Below are 13,539 nucleotides of genomic sequence, written 5' to 3' on the forward strand. Positions count from 1 at the left end.
ATCTGGGAGTTTGAGTCTCCATGCTGTAATATTTTAAGTAAGAGTCCAAAGACATGGCTCCTTCAGGAGATAGCTCACTAAAGTGCTTGCTAAGCGAACATCAGAACCAACTAAGTCCAGGCCATACCATCAGTGTAAAAATCCCAGCATGGTGACACATAGCCTGTGTAATCCCAGAGCTGGGGAGCAGAGACTGAAGGATACCTTGTACTTGCTGACCAGCCAGTCCAGCCGATTGGTGAGCCCTAGGTCCCAAGTGAGAAATGCCTTCTTAAAAATTAAGATAAAGAAAAATGAGGAAGACACTTACTGTTGATCTCTGGCTTCTACTGACGTGTGCACACACATGTACCCAAATGCAAATAAACATACAGACACAGACATAGGCACACACACACACACACACACACACACACACACTCCAAAGAGAAATGTGAGAAAAATGCCAGCACTCTTCAGCAACTTTCAAGATTAAGCTTCAGGGTATTGGACCTGGTCGTCAAATGTTGTGCATAGCTACTAGGAGCAAAAAGAAAGACAGGCTTCAAATCAAAAGAAGGACTGACTGGGGAGGGTCTTTTTCTCTTGTGATCATATATTTCACAGCATATTTTAAGTATCAGTGCAGTTATCTTGGATCCCTACATGAGAGATAGTCCTAGGATGAGATTTACAATAATGGCATTTCATCTTTACATTGAGATTCCCTAAGCAATGTCAACAGCTATAATTAAAAGACACTTTCTAAAAATAATCTTCATTTGTTACAATAAATCTTCTAGCCTGTGATCAGACTATTATTCAAATCTTTAAAAAGGTTTGTCCTTTCCTATTTGAAACAGCACTAGCTAATATGTGTTCTCTGTGGTCATGCAAAGTCATAGTAGTTCTTAGAACAATGAGCCCACTTTGATACAGTCACAGATAAACCCACCTGTCTGAAATTAACCTGTACAATGAACTATTTGCCTGAGTGTTCTCATTTTCAAGAATAATGATAATAAATGGATTTATTCTCTGACATCGAATGTGAATGAATCATTGGGGAATATGTAAGGATACTTCTGAGTTATAGAAATATGAAGAAGGAAGTTTGTATTGAAATATAATTTTCACATCTACATAAACTAATCTTTTGATTTTATAAAAGAAAAGTCTCTAAGTTTTGTACCATAAAGAACCAAAAGAGGACTGTTCTATTAACCTGGATTTATTTTCCTCTCCTTTGCAATATCCCTCCCTGGGTTTCAAAATAATGCAAAGAAAAGATCAAAAGTAACCCAGATCCATAAGTCATCCCTGAGAACCAGTGAGTTGCCTAAACCCCTGTTACTTCTGGGCTATGAGGTCAGCAGTGGTGACCTGAGATATGAAAGCATTCACCTTTGCTGTCTTGGATTTTGTTTGTTCTTCTACTAAAGGACAAAGTTTGGTGTAATAATTAAAAAATAATATTTGAATTTCAACCCAGTCAGTCAACTTCTGTCTGTTGAAAAAGAAAACAGTAAATGAATTTTAAGAATCCTGTAAAACAAAGAAAGATATGACAGAGAAAGTCTTTGGAAAAGGGTTTAGCCTCAACTAAAGGATTTAGCATTTGTCCCTGAGTTTTCACTATTGGGTTACAAAGCATATTTTAGTATTAGACAACATTTTGTAAATTAGAGATTTACAAATCTTCCCTGCTTATTTGAGACACATTCAAATCAAATGAAACAATAGTATTAAAACTGAATTGATCCCTACCTTAAAAATGAAGTTACTCCAGTCACATACACTTCCTACACACAAAGAACCAACAAGAAAGTTAGATTATTAGGCACTTTACTGAAAACTCATTGCTGTGCAGTTTCTTGCTTTGTTTTGGTTTTAATGTGGCTCAGGTTCTGTAGTCACCACGAAGGAGAGTAGTACCCTGGAGAGACCTGAGAGCCCTAGATCAGAATCTGAAAACTCAGCCATCTTTTCCATACCAAGGATGATATTAGTGTGACTCCATTGCTGTGAGGAGTCCAGAGACTGGAATGCTCCAATCAATCTCCATGCTGTTCCTGTTAGCCTAGGGAAGCCCACTCTTATGCTAGGAAACCTCCCAACCCCGCATGAGTAACAGTAAAATGCACAAGACCACATAAGAAACATGAAAAGGAATTTTCTACTTTCCCCTTCCTGTGTCTCCATTCTCTTCTTTCTCAATATTTCTCTCCTGTGTCCTTTTAAATGTAATCATGTATGGTGCTTGCTGTCTCTTTTTTCATAATATATTAAATTTATTAAATACATTGTGTCTATAAAAGAAAAGAAAAGCATTAATACTTTGGACTCTATAGATTTCCAGTCAGACAGCGACAGCTTCAACCCCACCCTGTGGGAGGAACAGAGACAACAGCGCATGACTGTTGCCTTTGAATTTGAGGATAAAAAAGAAGATGACGAAAGTGCTGGGAAAGTTAAGGTGAACTTTTGGCCTTTGTTTCTCTGTTATTGTTCTTATATGTCCACTGTTACTACTCAGATAGAGGAAGGATACACTGAGTGACCTCTCTGGAAGGCCTCAGTCATGTCTGTTTTCATGAACATGCCCAGTGTAGAGGGCCAGTGTTTGGGCAACTTTGGTGTGATTCAGAATGATATGAATGTCCCAGTTCTGACTGAGCAAGTCTGATTTGCACTTCCCCCTCCACACACCCTCCAGTATAATAACATGAGAGAGATTCAAGCTGAAAGTCCTCACAGCTGTAACACTTTGCAGTGATCCTTTCCTTCACTGAGCCATGCTTCCTGCAGATAGTACCAGCCAAAATACATGTTTGTGTTTGTATTATTGGCAGACAGGCCACTCGGCATGCTAAAGCTGCATCCCCAAAGCCTTCCACATGGCCAAGGACTTCTTTTCTTTAGAACTATATTTAAAAGAAATCTTTTATTGTGACTATCCTGGATGAAGAAACAAGATTAAACCTTTAATCTATTTTTTCCATTATTTAAATTTTCAAATATCAGAATTGGCTGAGATTTCATTAACACTAATTTTCATGTTCTGTCATGATAGCATCTTGAATCTCTCGTTAATTTTTTGCACTTTTTAAAAACTGTCATAAATACTAACAGCTTTCACTCGTAGTGACTAATGATCTAAGTAACTATGTATGCATCTTATTAATAAGTCAAGATTGTGTGGTGTGTTCCATGTTCCCACCTTATGACATTTTCTGTTTTTTTAAACCATTATTCATGATGACTGAGTCATCATGGGAAACTCAAAATGGAGTCACAAATCCAAACTGGCAGACTTACATTTAGAATTTTTGGTTGAAAAGACATTTATGGATGATTAGTTATTTGCTCACTTTCAACCACAGAGACATGTTTTAAAACTTGTGAAATCTTAGAAGATAATTATGCTAAACTGGATAAGAACCTTTAAAACAATTCAGTTCTTGCTTTCAATGATTTTTGGTTATATAAAGATCCAGTGGATGATGCATTCTGTGTTGGACTCTTGATTACATTTTTATATTTCACTGTATTTTTAAAATAACTACATGCTTCCTCTTAAAACTGCATAATCAAGGATCCAAAGGAAAATACCTTGAATATGCTCCATAAATGTGTTGATCAAAACAAGAGATAGAGAAACAGACACAATAATTGGAGACAAAAATTTCGAGCCCCTGTTTGTGTGCTCTGTGACTGGTTTCTCTATGCTCATAGTGGGTTCCATGTGCTTTAGAGTGGTTTGTTTTTTTCTCTGCATTTATTTACATTCACTTTTATTTGCATTTTGGTGAAACAATATGTTTTTCCAAAATCTCAAACTACTTGGCTTTGACTAATTTGGCTGCTCCTGATGCCACTGGCTATCAGACAAATTAGAGGAGAAACACTCATAGGTCCATCATCGAGGAAAGATGATGAATGGAACACCCTGGAGTCTTAACAGCTCATGCTCTTCTGGTTCATTACATGTACATTAAAATTAGCGCTATTTTAATTTCAATCAACCTGAAATTTAAAAAGGAACCATGGGCCTATGCCATCAGCTTTCAATGGGACAAAAAGCCCTGCTTGCAGTGTGTACAGTGCGTGTGAGTGCTGCATTGTGGGAAAAGGTGGCCCCCGTGGTTTCATGTTATGCTGTCTTATTACATGGAAGTAAAATTCATTGTTTTAAATGCATTGCCCAGAATGAAAGGGAAAAAAAAAAACCTATTCAAGAGTAGAAAATGATCAAGCAAACGTGTTGCTGCAGTGCTCCTGTTTCTCCCAGAAAATGGAGATTCCTTCTCCCACAGGCTCTCTCCTGCCAAGCCCCCTGGGACAGGGGCCAGCGTGGGATTACTCTCCAACCTGCCAGGCTGTCTGGCGATTGCTGCACACCATGGGCCAGGTGTGATCAGCAGATCCAAGATATGCCCGTCCCCCAGAGTGACCCCCAGCTGGCATGGGGTTGTATAAGTGGCCTCCAGCAGGAGAGGAGCATGTGTGCTCCATTGCCAGTGGCAGCACAGTCCACCACTCTTCCCTCTCTAAGTGGCAGACAGGTAGGCCTAGGTGTGCGGGGTAGGAGAAGCCCAGTAGAGGCTCCCTGGAACAGTGCTTTATGGGGTATGTGCTGCATGGTTACGGGTGAGAACTGCTGATCGCACAGCACACTTCAGATTGCCAGTGTCTGAATACAACTTATCTTTAGATTCTGGACATTGGCAAAAGTTGGGGAGGCCTGAGTCAGAGGGCGGGGACTTCAATTTAAGGTGCCTTTTTGCGGGGTATCTGGCATGGCTTTAAAGTTGGGGCTTCGCTTTTATTTGTTCTTCTTAGCTCTTTCTTTTAACGTGCGGGATACTGCGAGCTGTGAGAATGCTGACCAGACTTTGGAAAAGATTAGACTTGTCCTCCCGTTAACATGCACGCTTCTCAGGGTTAGCTTGAGGAGACTAGATAAAACCTGACTCGAAAACAACAGAAGTCAAAACTGATATTTGCTGGGAATGGACTCTGAGCAGAGACTTCTGTTCACGGGCAGCAGTTTCCCTTAATTTGAAGATGCAAATTATATGAATTCCTGTAAGAGAAGATAGGGTTGGGAGGTATGGTAGGAAGGAGTTGCCTTTCCCAGAGATGGGGGTTAAGAGGGTAATTGATAGGAGGGAAAACACAAACAGTGTGTTTTTGTAAATGTTACTACCCACATGTAATGGACTAGATTCTCATTCTATGTCTTATATTCTTTCCACAATATAAGACAAGCTGAGAATGCACCTTCCTGACTAAAACTGCCCTGTTTCCTTTTTTGTAAAATTAACTTCCATTAATTTCTAGAATAAGATGATATTTAATAATCACTTCAATACTCTATTGTTTCTCTTACTGGAATTTACAATCAAATTCAAATTCAATGATCAAGTATATTATATTATGCATATATAATATAATATATGAGAAACAGTTCTGTCTGAATCCAATACACCATTTCTGAATGCCCACTCTATTATAGGTAATTCTTTCTTTACTGAATTTTCAAGGTCCTCAATACCTTGAAGCAGCTATTTGCATTTAATGTACTGTATTTAGATGCTAAGAGTCTTGTGACGCATTTTACCTCCAAAAATTAAAATATATACATATATATATTTTAGTAAAATTCTTGCATTCTAATGCAATGTATGTGTGACATAAGCAAATACTTTATAGTGAGTGACAAATTTAACACTATCTGAGAATGAATTTTGGAGATTTACCCACCTCTGCGTATCAGAAAAATCACTATGTTTTATATCATAACAGGATGGGGGATGTTTCTAGCCCAGATGTTTTTAAATAAACTGCTTTTAGATATGGATTCCCTGAATTAGCAATATAATTCTTTATGATGATGTTACCCCACTTCTGAAGTACCGAAGGCAGGAACTGAGAGGAAGAAAAGATATAAATATGTCTGCACAGAGCTTAAAATAGAATTGAATTATAAAATGCAGTTTCATGTTAAAAGAAGTGAAATTGGAATTACCTAGTTTTATTTTTAAATTGCAAATATCTTATTATTTAACAGTAAAGTTTACATACATCTTAGTTTTATAACAGCTTTATAATGGGGTCACACAATTTTGTGTCATACTATAGCAGAGAATAGCTCTAAACTAAGCAACAGTGGTGTGATATAAACCTTAGAACCAAGCCGGGCTGTGGTGGCGCACGCCTGTAATCCCAGCACTCTGGGAGGCAGAGGCAGGTGGATTTCTAAGTTCGAGGCCAGCCTGGTCTACATTCCAGGACAGCCAGGGCTATACAGAGAAACCCTGTCTCGGAAAAAAAAAATCCAAAAAAAAAAACAAAACAAAAAACAAACAAACAAACAAAAAAAACCTTTAGAGTCCATGTTAAGCTTTAACATGATCTCAGAGAAGTTAAGCTCTCTCACTCCCAATATACCTTTTGTAAAGTGACAACAGCTACTGTATAAAATTTAAATGTACAATTACAAATTAACAACATCCTATAATGTGTAGTATTTATAAGTTGATGTATAGTAAGATATGGTAATTTGTATTTAAACCAGAGGAATAATTATTAACCTTGTTGCATATCATATAGTTAACCAATATTAAATAAAATATCCCTATAAAACATTTATCATAATACCTGAAACACAGTGAATATAGAATAATTGTCTCTTATACAGCCTAAAGGGAAAACTTAGCATGTAGCTAGACATGTGGGTCATAATCTAAATTATCAAAGGAATCCAGAGTTTTTTAAATAAACAAGCAAAATATTGTATTAAAGATAATATCAAGCTGGGTATGGTAGTGTTTACCTATAATCCCAGTAATCAGGAGGCTGAGACAGGAGGATTGAGATTCAGTACAAACCTGTATTACAAACTGAGATCTCTGCATAGATGTAATACATTTTTCAGGTACCTTTCATATTTAAATCATTTTAGTTCTAGGTAAATGCAAGTGAGTGGGAAAGGTATTAGGTTTGTATTGTTCATAAGTAGAAACAAAGGATTAAAGGTGATTGGCTAGTTATAGATAGATCTATGGATGGAATTTGTACTCCATGACCCCAAGTTCGACATTCTGTGAGAATAATAGTGAATGAACGCAATGTGTTTATTTTCTAAACAAAACAAATTCAGGTTTAATGATTCCTAAAGATTCCCAAATTTGGGAAAGAGCCACTGTAAGGAAAAAAATATATAAAATGATCCATATAAATAAGTAATTAAGTAGCAACCCTCCCACACCCTTGAAAGTGACAGGCAAAGAGTTTGAGCTTTGTGAGAGAGCTACTGTGTGTGAATATTTCAACAGCACTAAAACAACCAAACATTCTGATGATATGAGCAAAATACTGCACCAATCACTTTAAAAATGACCAGAAGCATCCACAGTGCAGCTGAATACATATACCCTAGTGTGTTCCGCTCAGCATGGGCATCGTTGTTTTATGACTACTAAAGAGTACACTGTAAGTTAACCTCCTGGAACATATCAGTAGTAAACTATCACTACTCTCCTTTTCTTATGAAACCTAATTTTTTTCTTTGGTTCTTACAGCCTTAATTCTATTTATTCATTTATTCTCATTCATTTTAGAACATTAAAAAACTAAATAAGTTACCCTATTTAACAAAAATAAATGGTCTTTCTCTATAATCCAAATGTATTGGAAAATAATTTTATGCTTTTAATATCAAAAGAAATTACATAGTAACATCCAATCCCTGTATCTGATTAGGATAATGAGCCACAGTGACTCCTAAGATAACACCGTTGGTGAACGTGCTAAAAGAGCAGATTAGCAAAAGTGTTTGACTCCTTCATATTCTCCAGCCTCTCCCTCATGCCATGGACCAGGTGGGGAGTCCCTCCTGGCTGCCTTCCTCTATTCCCACCCTCTTCCTCCTTCATTCTTTCCCACCTCTTCTGTTCCCACCCTCCAGCCTCACACACATGCTTTCCACAAACACATACTACAGCCACTTAAGCCATTCCATTTTAAAAAGTTGATTCTGCTCAGATTCAAAATAACATAGTGCTTGCACACAAGTCAAATTGGGTACACCTATCTGTTTATGTCAGCATGAACAATTTGTATTGAGTCTCTTTCAAATAAATACATTGTAATGAGTTGTCTCCTAGTAGAATATTCTACATGAACAAAATCAGTACTAAGCAGAGGCCTTCAAATATGTTCTTAAAAGTTAGATTAACACCTGCAAAAGAATTTAAAGATGGAAAAAATCAGCCTAAATGTGTACATTTACCTAAAACATACTAGGAAACAAAGACTTTTTTCTTTCTCTTTATGTAAACTACTACTTAAGAAGCATATGGTTTTATTAGTTTATAAAACAAGTATGGAAGCTACCCCAAAGATTTTGGGGAAGTATTTTAAAAAGCCACCTTACTTTTAACATTGTGTTAAAAATGTGTATAAAGCTAACAACCTGTTTGGCTTTTTCAATGCCTAACTCCACTTGTAAATCTTCTGAGGTCTCCTCCCAATACCTGCACTGAACTCCAAAGACATTTGAACTATGAAAGTTATTAAATTTTAAAATTATTAAATACCAAAGGTGGGAAACTTCTAAGATGTAATGCAGCTTATAATATGTTGTTTCTACTTTTTAACATTAGCAGTCACATTAGAGTTTTATGGACTGCTATTTCACTCACCTAAAGATAGGCTATAATCTAAAAAAGTTGTTGATGATGTATAAGAGTGTAAAGGAGTTCGGACCAGCACCACAGAGTTCAGTATGCATCAATCCCAACTCCTCACATCAACAAGAATTCCCTGGGAAGCTCAACACTCACTGTATTGCATTTGTTTTTCGTGATGTTTGTACCATGGAGTAGCTTGGTGAACGTGCTTGCTGAAGTCATTTTTATGTTAAATTTCTTTTTATAAACTTCTAGGTTGAAATAAACCTAAAACGATATCCAACTCCTTACCCGGAGGATTTAAAGAATATGGTAAAATCTGTTCAAAATCTGGTGGGTAAGCCAAGCCATGGAGTGCGTGTTGAGAACTCAAATCCAACAGCTAACACGGAGCAAACTGTGAAAGAAAAGTTTGAACACAAGTGGCCGGTGGCCCCAAAGGAGATTACAGTGGAGGTATTTGGAGGTTATTGGTAATTGCCAGTGTGGTTTGACTTTTAGACTTCTGCGTGATGATGTTTCTTCTGAGTAGATTGCTTTAATAAGCAAATTACACATTATTTCTTAAATAAAAATGACTCCTTTTTGAGATAGGATGGTTGGATCTAGTAAATCAAAGATGGCTGCCCCACCCCACCCCCCATCGCCCAAATCACTACTATATCTTTAATACATACAGTGGCTCATCAGCTACCCAGGCTAGCCCATAATGTGTTATACCCATGAAAATATTGGCTACCCAAAATTTATCTGATCATTTCCTGGGAAAACTAATGGGACATTCTTATTCAAATAATCATAGTAAAATCCCTACTAAGTTTAGCATGAATTTTTTGTTAATATTTTTGTGTTTGAGTTTCAGCCGGAGAGAAAGAAAGAAAGAAAGAAAGAAAGAAAGAAAGAAAGAAAGAAAGAAAGAAAGAAAGAAAGAAAGAAAGAAAGAAAGAAAGAAAGAGAGAGAGAGAAAGAGAGAGAGAGAGAGAAAGAGAGAGAAAAAGAGAGAGAAAGAGAGAGAAAGAGAGAGAAAGAGAGAGAAAGAGAGAAAGAAAGAGAAAGAGAAAAAGAAAAAGAAAGAGAAAAAGAGAAAGAAAAACCCACAAACATTAACCAGGATCAGGAACAAGTAAAACCCAGGCTTGTGGGATCTGACCATGAAAGACTTGCTTCCTACGTTTGGAAATAAGCTAGAATTTCAGTCTTACTGATTTGCGTAGTCTGAAAAGAATTCAACTACATTTTGCCACCTCTGCTATCTCATCAACTCTTCAACTAATTAGTTGCATCATTTACTTTTGCTAGAAACACAATTGAAGTGAGCATGTCTGGTCCATATTACTTCTCTAAAATCTAAATTGACAAAACTCTTTTACAAATCTGCATTTCAGATAATCAATTTGTGGCATATGAACACCAACAATATATGTAGCACTGTGCTAAACACTGTGAGAGGATAAAATAAATCAAACTGTGTCCCAGACTCCCCACTGATTCAAAACTAAGCTAGAAACACACATGAAGTGATGCCAGCATTTCTTGTTCTGAATTGGGGCTGAAACATGTATTAAAGATGGCTTAATTTCCTTAACATAGAAACCAGTGGAGGACATTCCAGACAAGGAGAAGACCTGGAGCAAAAACAGCCAGAGCCACTTGGGAGGCTGAAATAGAAGGATGGCTGGAAGTTCAAGGCCAGCCTAGGATACAGAGTGAGACCTTAGAGTAAAAGCAAAAGAAAAAAAAATACATAGTTATAAAATGCAGATTCACGTGAAAGAGAAGCACACTTTTACACCTACAGAAGTAAATCCCGGAGTTTTAGAGGATAAAATAAATCTTCAGCTTAGTTTAGTTTTCTTTTTCTTTGCCTTATAAGCACTACTGTGGTCTCTTTTGTCCATGATACCCACACACATAAAAGCAAAGTGACAGTCTTCTATCCAAGATATTACAAGAAAGCAGTATTTAACAAGTACACACACACACACACACACACACACACCCTTTGTATTTAAACTTCATGGAATCACACTCAACACCCTTTGAAGCATTGTGGTTATGAAAACTTAACCTTGACCAAATTCACTACAAATATAACAACATTTATAATTGCTTAATTTCAGAATTGGATAGGCAAAAAGCAAGAAGAATATCTGTGATGATAAACTTAATAATAACTCATGGTAGATAAAACTAGTTTAAGTCTCCTATGAACATGCCAAAAATAAAACATCTTCTGCCCCAACCTTAATCTGGTTTCACAACATTATCTACCATTATCTATCTTTGAGGCTAAAATTGGGGTAACAATTTTTCTTTCTCTTCACTCCTTATCCCTTCCAAATAGTTACTCAAACCTTCACATTTTCAGCTGTGTTTCCTCAAGTACACAACTCTGTCAGCATTGCTAGAAAAGCCATTGTCTTTTTGCTTTACTTTGTCCCCAGTCTCCTTGTTGCCTTGGCAACACTTTTCCTAAAAAGAGTGCCAACCTAATTGTTTCCTTGGCAATAGCTTCTTACTGCTGGGAGAAAAGTCTGAGGGTCATTAGCCAGGGAAGCTACAATGGAAGCTGACTTCCAACTCCATGTGTCCTGTGTAACCTGCCCCATCCCTTTCTCCATCTGCTGAAGTGATCTCTGTATAAAGAAATTCCAATGAATATCTCAATACTTTTTTTGAAATCGAGATTTTATCTCCCTTTCCCATTGAGCCAACTGTAGGCATTCATCGCCCTCTTAAAATAGCCAAGTTACGGGCCACACTACATTTTATTCAGGGTCCTGATTTAATTAGTGTGGATAATCAAGTATGTTATTAGTTATGAACTCCGCATTTATTGTATATTTTGCATCTGTATATATTTTGCATTTTTATTCAGGGTTTTAATATTTTAATATTAGCCCAGGCTAGCTACAAAATCAAAACTTTCCTGCTTCTGCCTCCTGAGGACCATGACTGCAAGTTTGTATCACCTTGTCAGTGGTATGTGTAGACTGTGCAATAGAGAATTACACACTTCATGATAGAATCAGCCAGGTGACTAAACACCTTAACCAAGGGAGAAAAATGAAGAATTGAGGTAAGCAAGACTGAAAAAGTAAATCTGCAAGGCAATACAAAGTACCTAGTGTAATGGTGCACTTGGAAGGTGGAGGAAAGGAGGTTAGGAGATCAAAATCATCTTTGGCTAGATAGTAAGTTCAAGGCTAGCCTGGGATACATGAGATCCTATCTCAAAAGGACAAAGCAAATAATAATAATAATAATTTTTAAAAAGGTAATTGTTAAGATGCCAAGTGAATGAGAAAGGAAAGTCAGCCCCAGTCGGCCTTTTCCACACCCTAGAGTTTTCATACAGTTGTACTAGATAAAGAAGAGAGCCAGGACAGCCATAGAAACAAAGAGAACTGGTGACAGGAAAGCTTCCCCTCCTGCCTTTTTCCTTCATAATGTCATTAGAAGTTTGTGTGCTCATTCCCAGCTCTGTGCGTGGCTAGTATGCCCTCACCCTTCAAATCTCAAAGGGCCACTCCTGATCAGTCTAACCTCCCTGCATTCTCTACTGCATCACTGTTTGCTTGCACTGAATGCAATGATGACATTTACAATGACTTTATATATTACCTTCAGACATTTTACTCTTCAGAGAATAAGAGCCAGTTCTGTCTTAGTAGTATGTGGTGATTCAAGTTGGAGTTTTTCAACTTTGCATTGCTGCCAAAGCGATCAGCTCTTAGTAAAAACCATGCTCCAATTTTGGATTCTGACCTTTTGCTAGGCTAACAATGTGCTCTCCGTACTCAACAACAAGCCATGTGCCCTTCAGCAGCTGCAGCATCCCAAGTACACACTACATCCCAAGTACATCCACTACAGTGTACTGGGCTACTGGGCTGTAAAATGCAGAGTGTTAAAAATATCAAAAGCATTTCTATGTAATGATATTTTCAACTTATTCTGGGTTTACTAGATGTAACTACAAGCTGGGAGCATCTATATGCCCAGAATCTAGCACATAAAAAGCACACAATAAATATTTGTGGAATAAAATAATGTTTAACTAAGTCTAGTGTTACAATCTGACTCTCCACCCAATTAGAAGCTCATGGAAGGCCAGGTGAGATTCTGAGGTTTTATTGAATCGATTCATCCTTGTTGGCAGCCTTGTGTAGCCACTCTTCACCTGGGCATTAAAGAAATTCCTAGCTTATTTATCTACATATCTTTTTGAGATAGGTAGCCCTCTGTATCTCAGTAATTTTTGTTATAGTGTCCATAGATTAAAATAATACTTAACATTTCCATGGAAGTAGCTAGGTGCAACTTAGTAAATACATCCTCCTATAAGGTTATTGGAAAAATAAAGTGCATAAACTAGGAAAGGAAATGTTTTGTCTTATTTTTAAATAACCAAAGTCAAATATTAAAATGCAGCAGACACTATGCTTTCTCAAAGCTGGAAGTCATAGCAAGACAACCTTCAGATGTCAGATGTCGCACACTAGCACTGAGGTTTTACTTTTTGATCATAGCAACCACCAAAATCCAGCCTCATGTAGATTGAGACCAAGTAAATTCAGTCAAATGTTGAAACCAAGTGCAACACTGAGCCAATGATTCACACCTGTCTGGTTGATCTCAAGTATTGCTTCCCTGAAACACTCTCTACAACCCATAATATCTCTGAGAATCAGCAATGGCCTCCTTGGGTGCCTCAGAACACAGTTTGGGAACTGTGGAGGAGGGCTTTTAAGTCTAGGAGACAAGAACTACTGTTTTGGATCTAACTTGTTGCTGACCTTAGCAAGGGAGGTGTATCCAGGCCACAATCTCTTTACCTCTAAAAATCTAAGTGCTAAGAGAC

The 13,539-nt window shown here is 37.3% G+C and overlaps 1 protein-coding gene across 1 annotated transcript in view; it reads left to right on the top strand.

The window, feature by feature from the left end:
• The window catches only part of Lrrc7 (leucine rich repeat containing 7), a 412,448-nt gene that overhangs the window by 325,376 nt on the left and 73,533 nt on the right, over positions 1-13,539 (top strand). Inside the window, exons 15-17 of the mRNA XM_052178844.1 lie at positions 2,331-2,455; positions 4,296-4,544; positions 8,931-9,131. Of these exons, the coding sequence (XP_052034804.1) occupies positions 2,331-2,455; positions 4,296-4,544; positions 8,931-9,131 (575 nt within the window). The remainder of the gene's footprint in view (positions 1-2,330; positions 2,456-4,295; positions 4,545-8,930; positions 9,132-13,539) is intronic.

Source organism: Apodemus sylvaticus, chromosome 4 (assembly GCF_947179515.1).
Source record: "Apodemus sylvaticus chromosome 4, mApoSyl1.1, whole genome shotgun sequence".
In the NCBI taxonomy this organism is placed as follows: Eukaryota; Metazoa; Chordata; class Mammalia; order Rodentia; family Muridae; genus Apodemus; species Apodemus sylvaticus.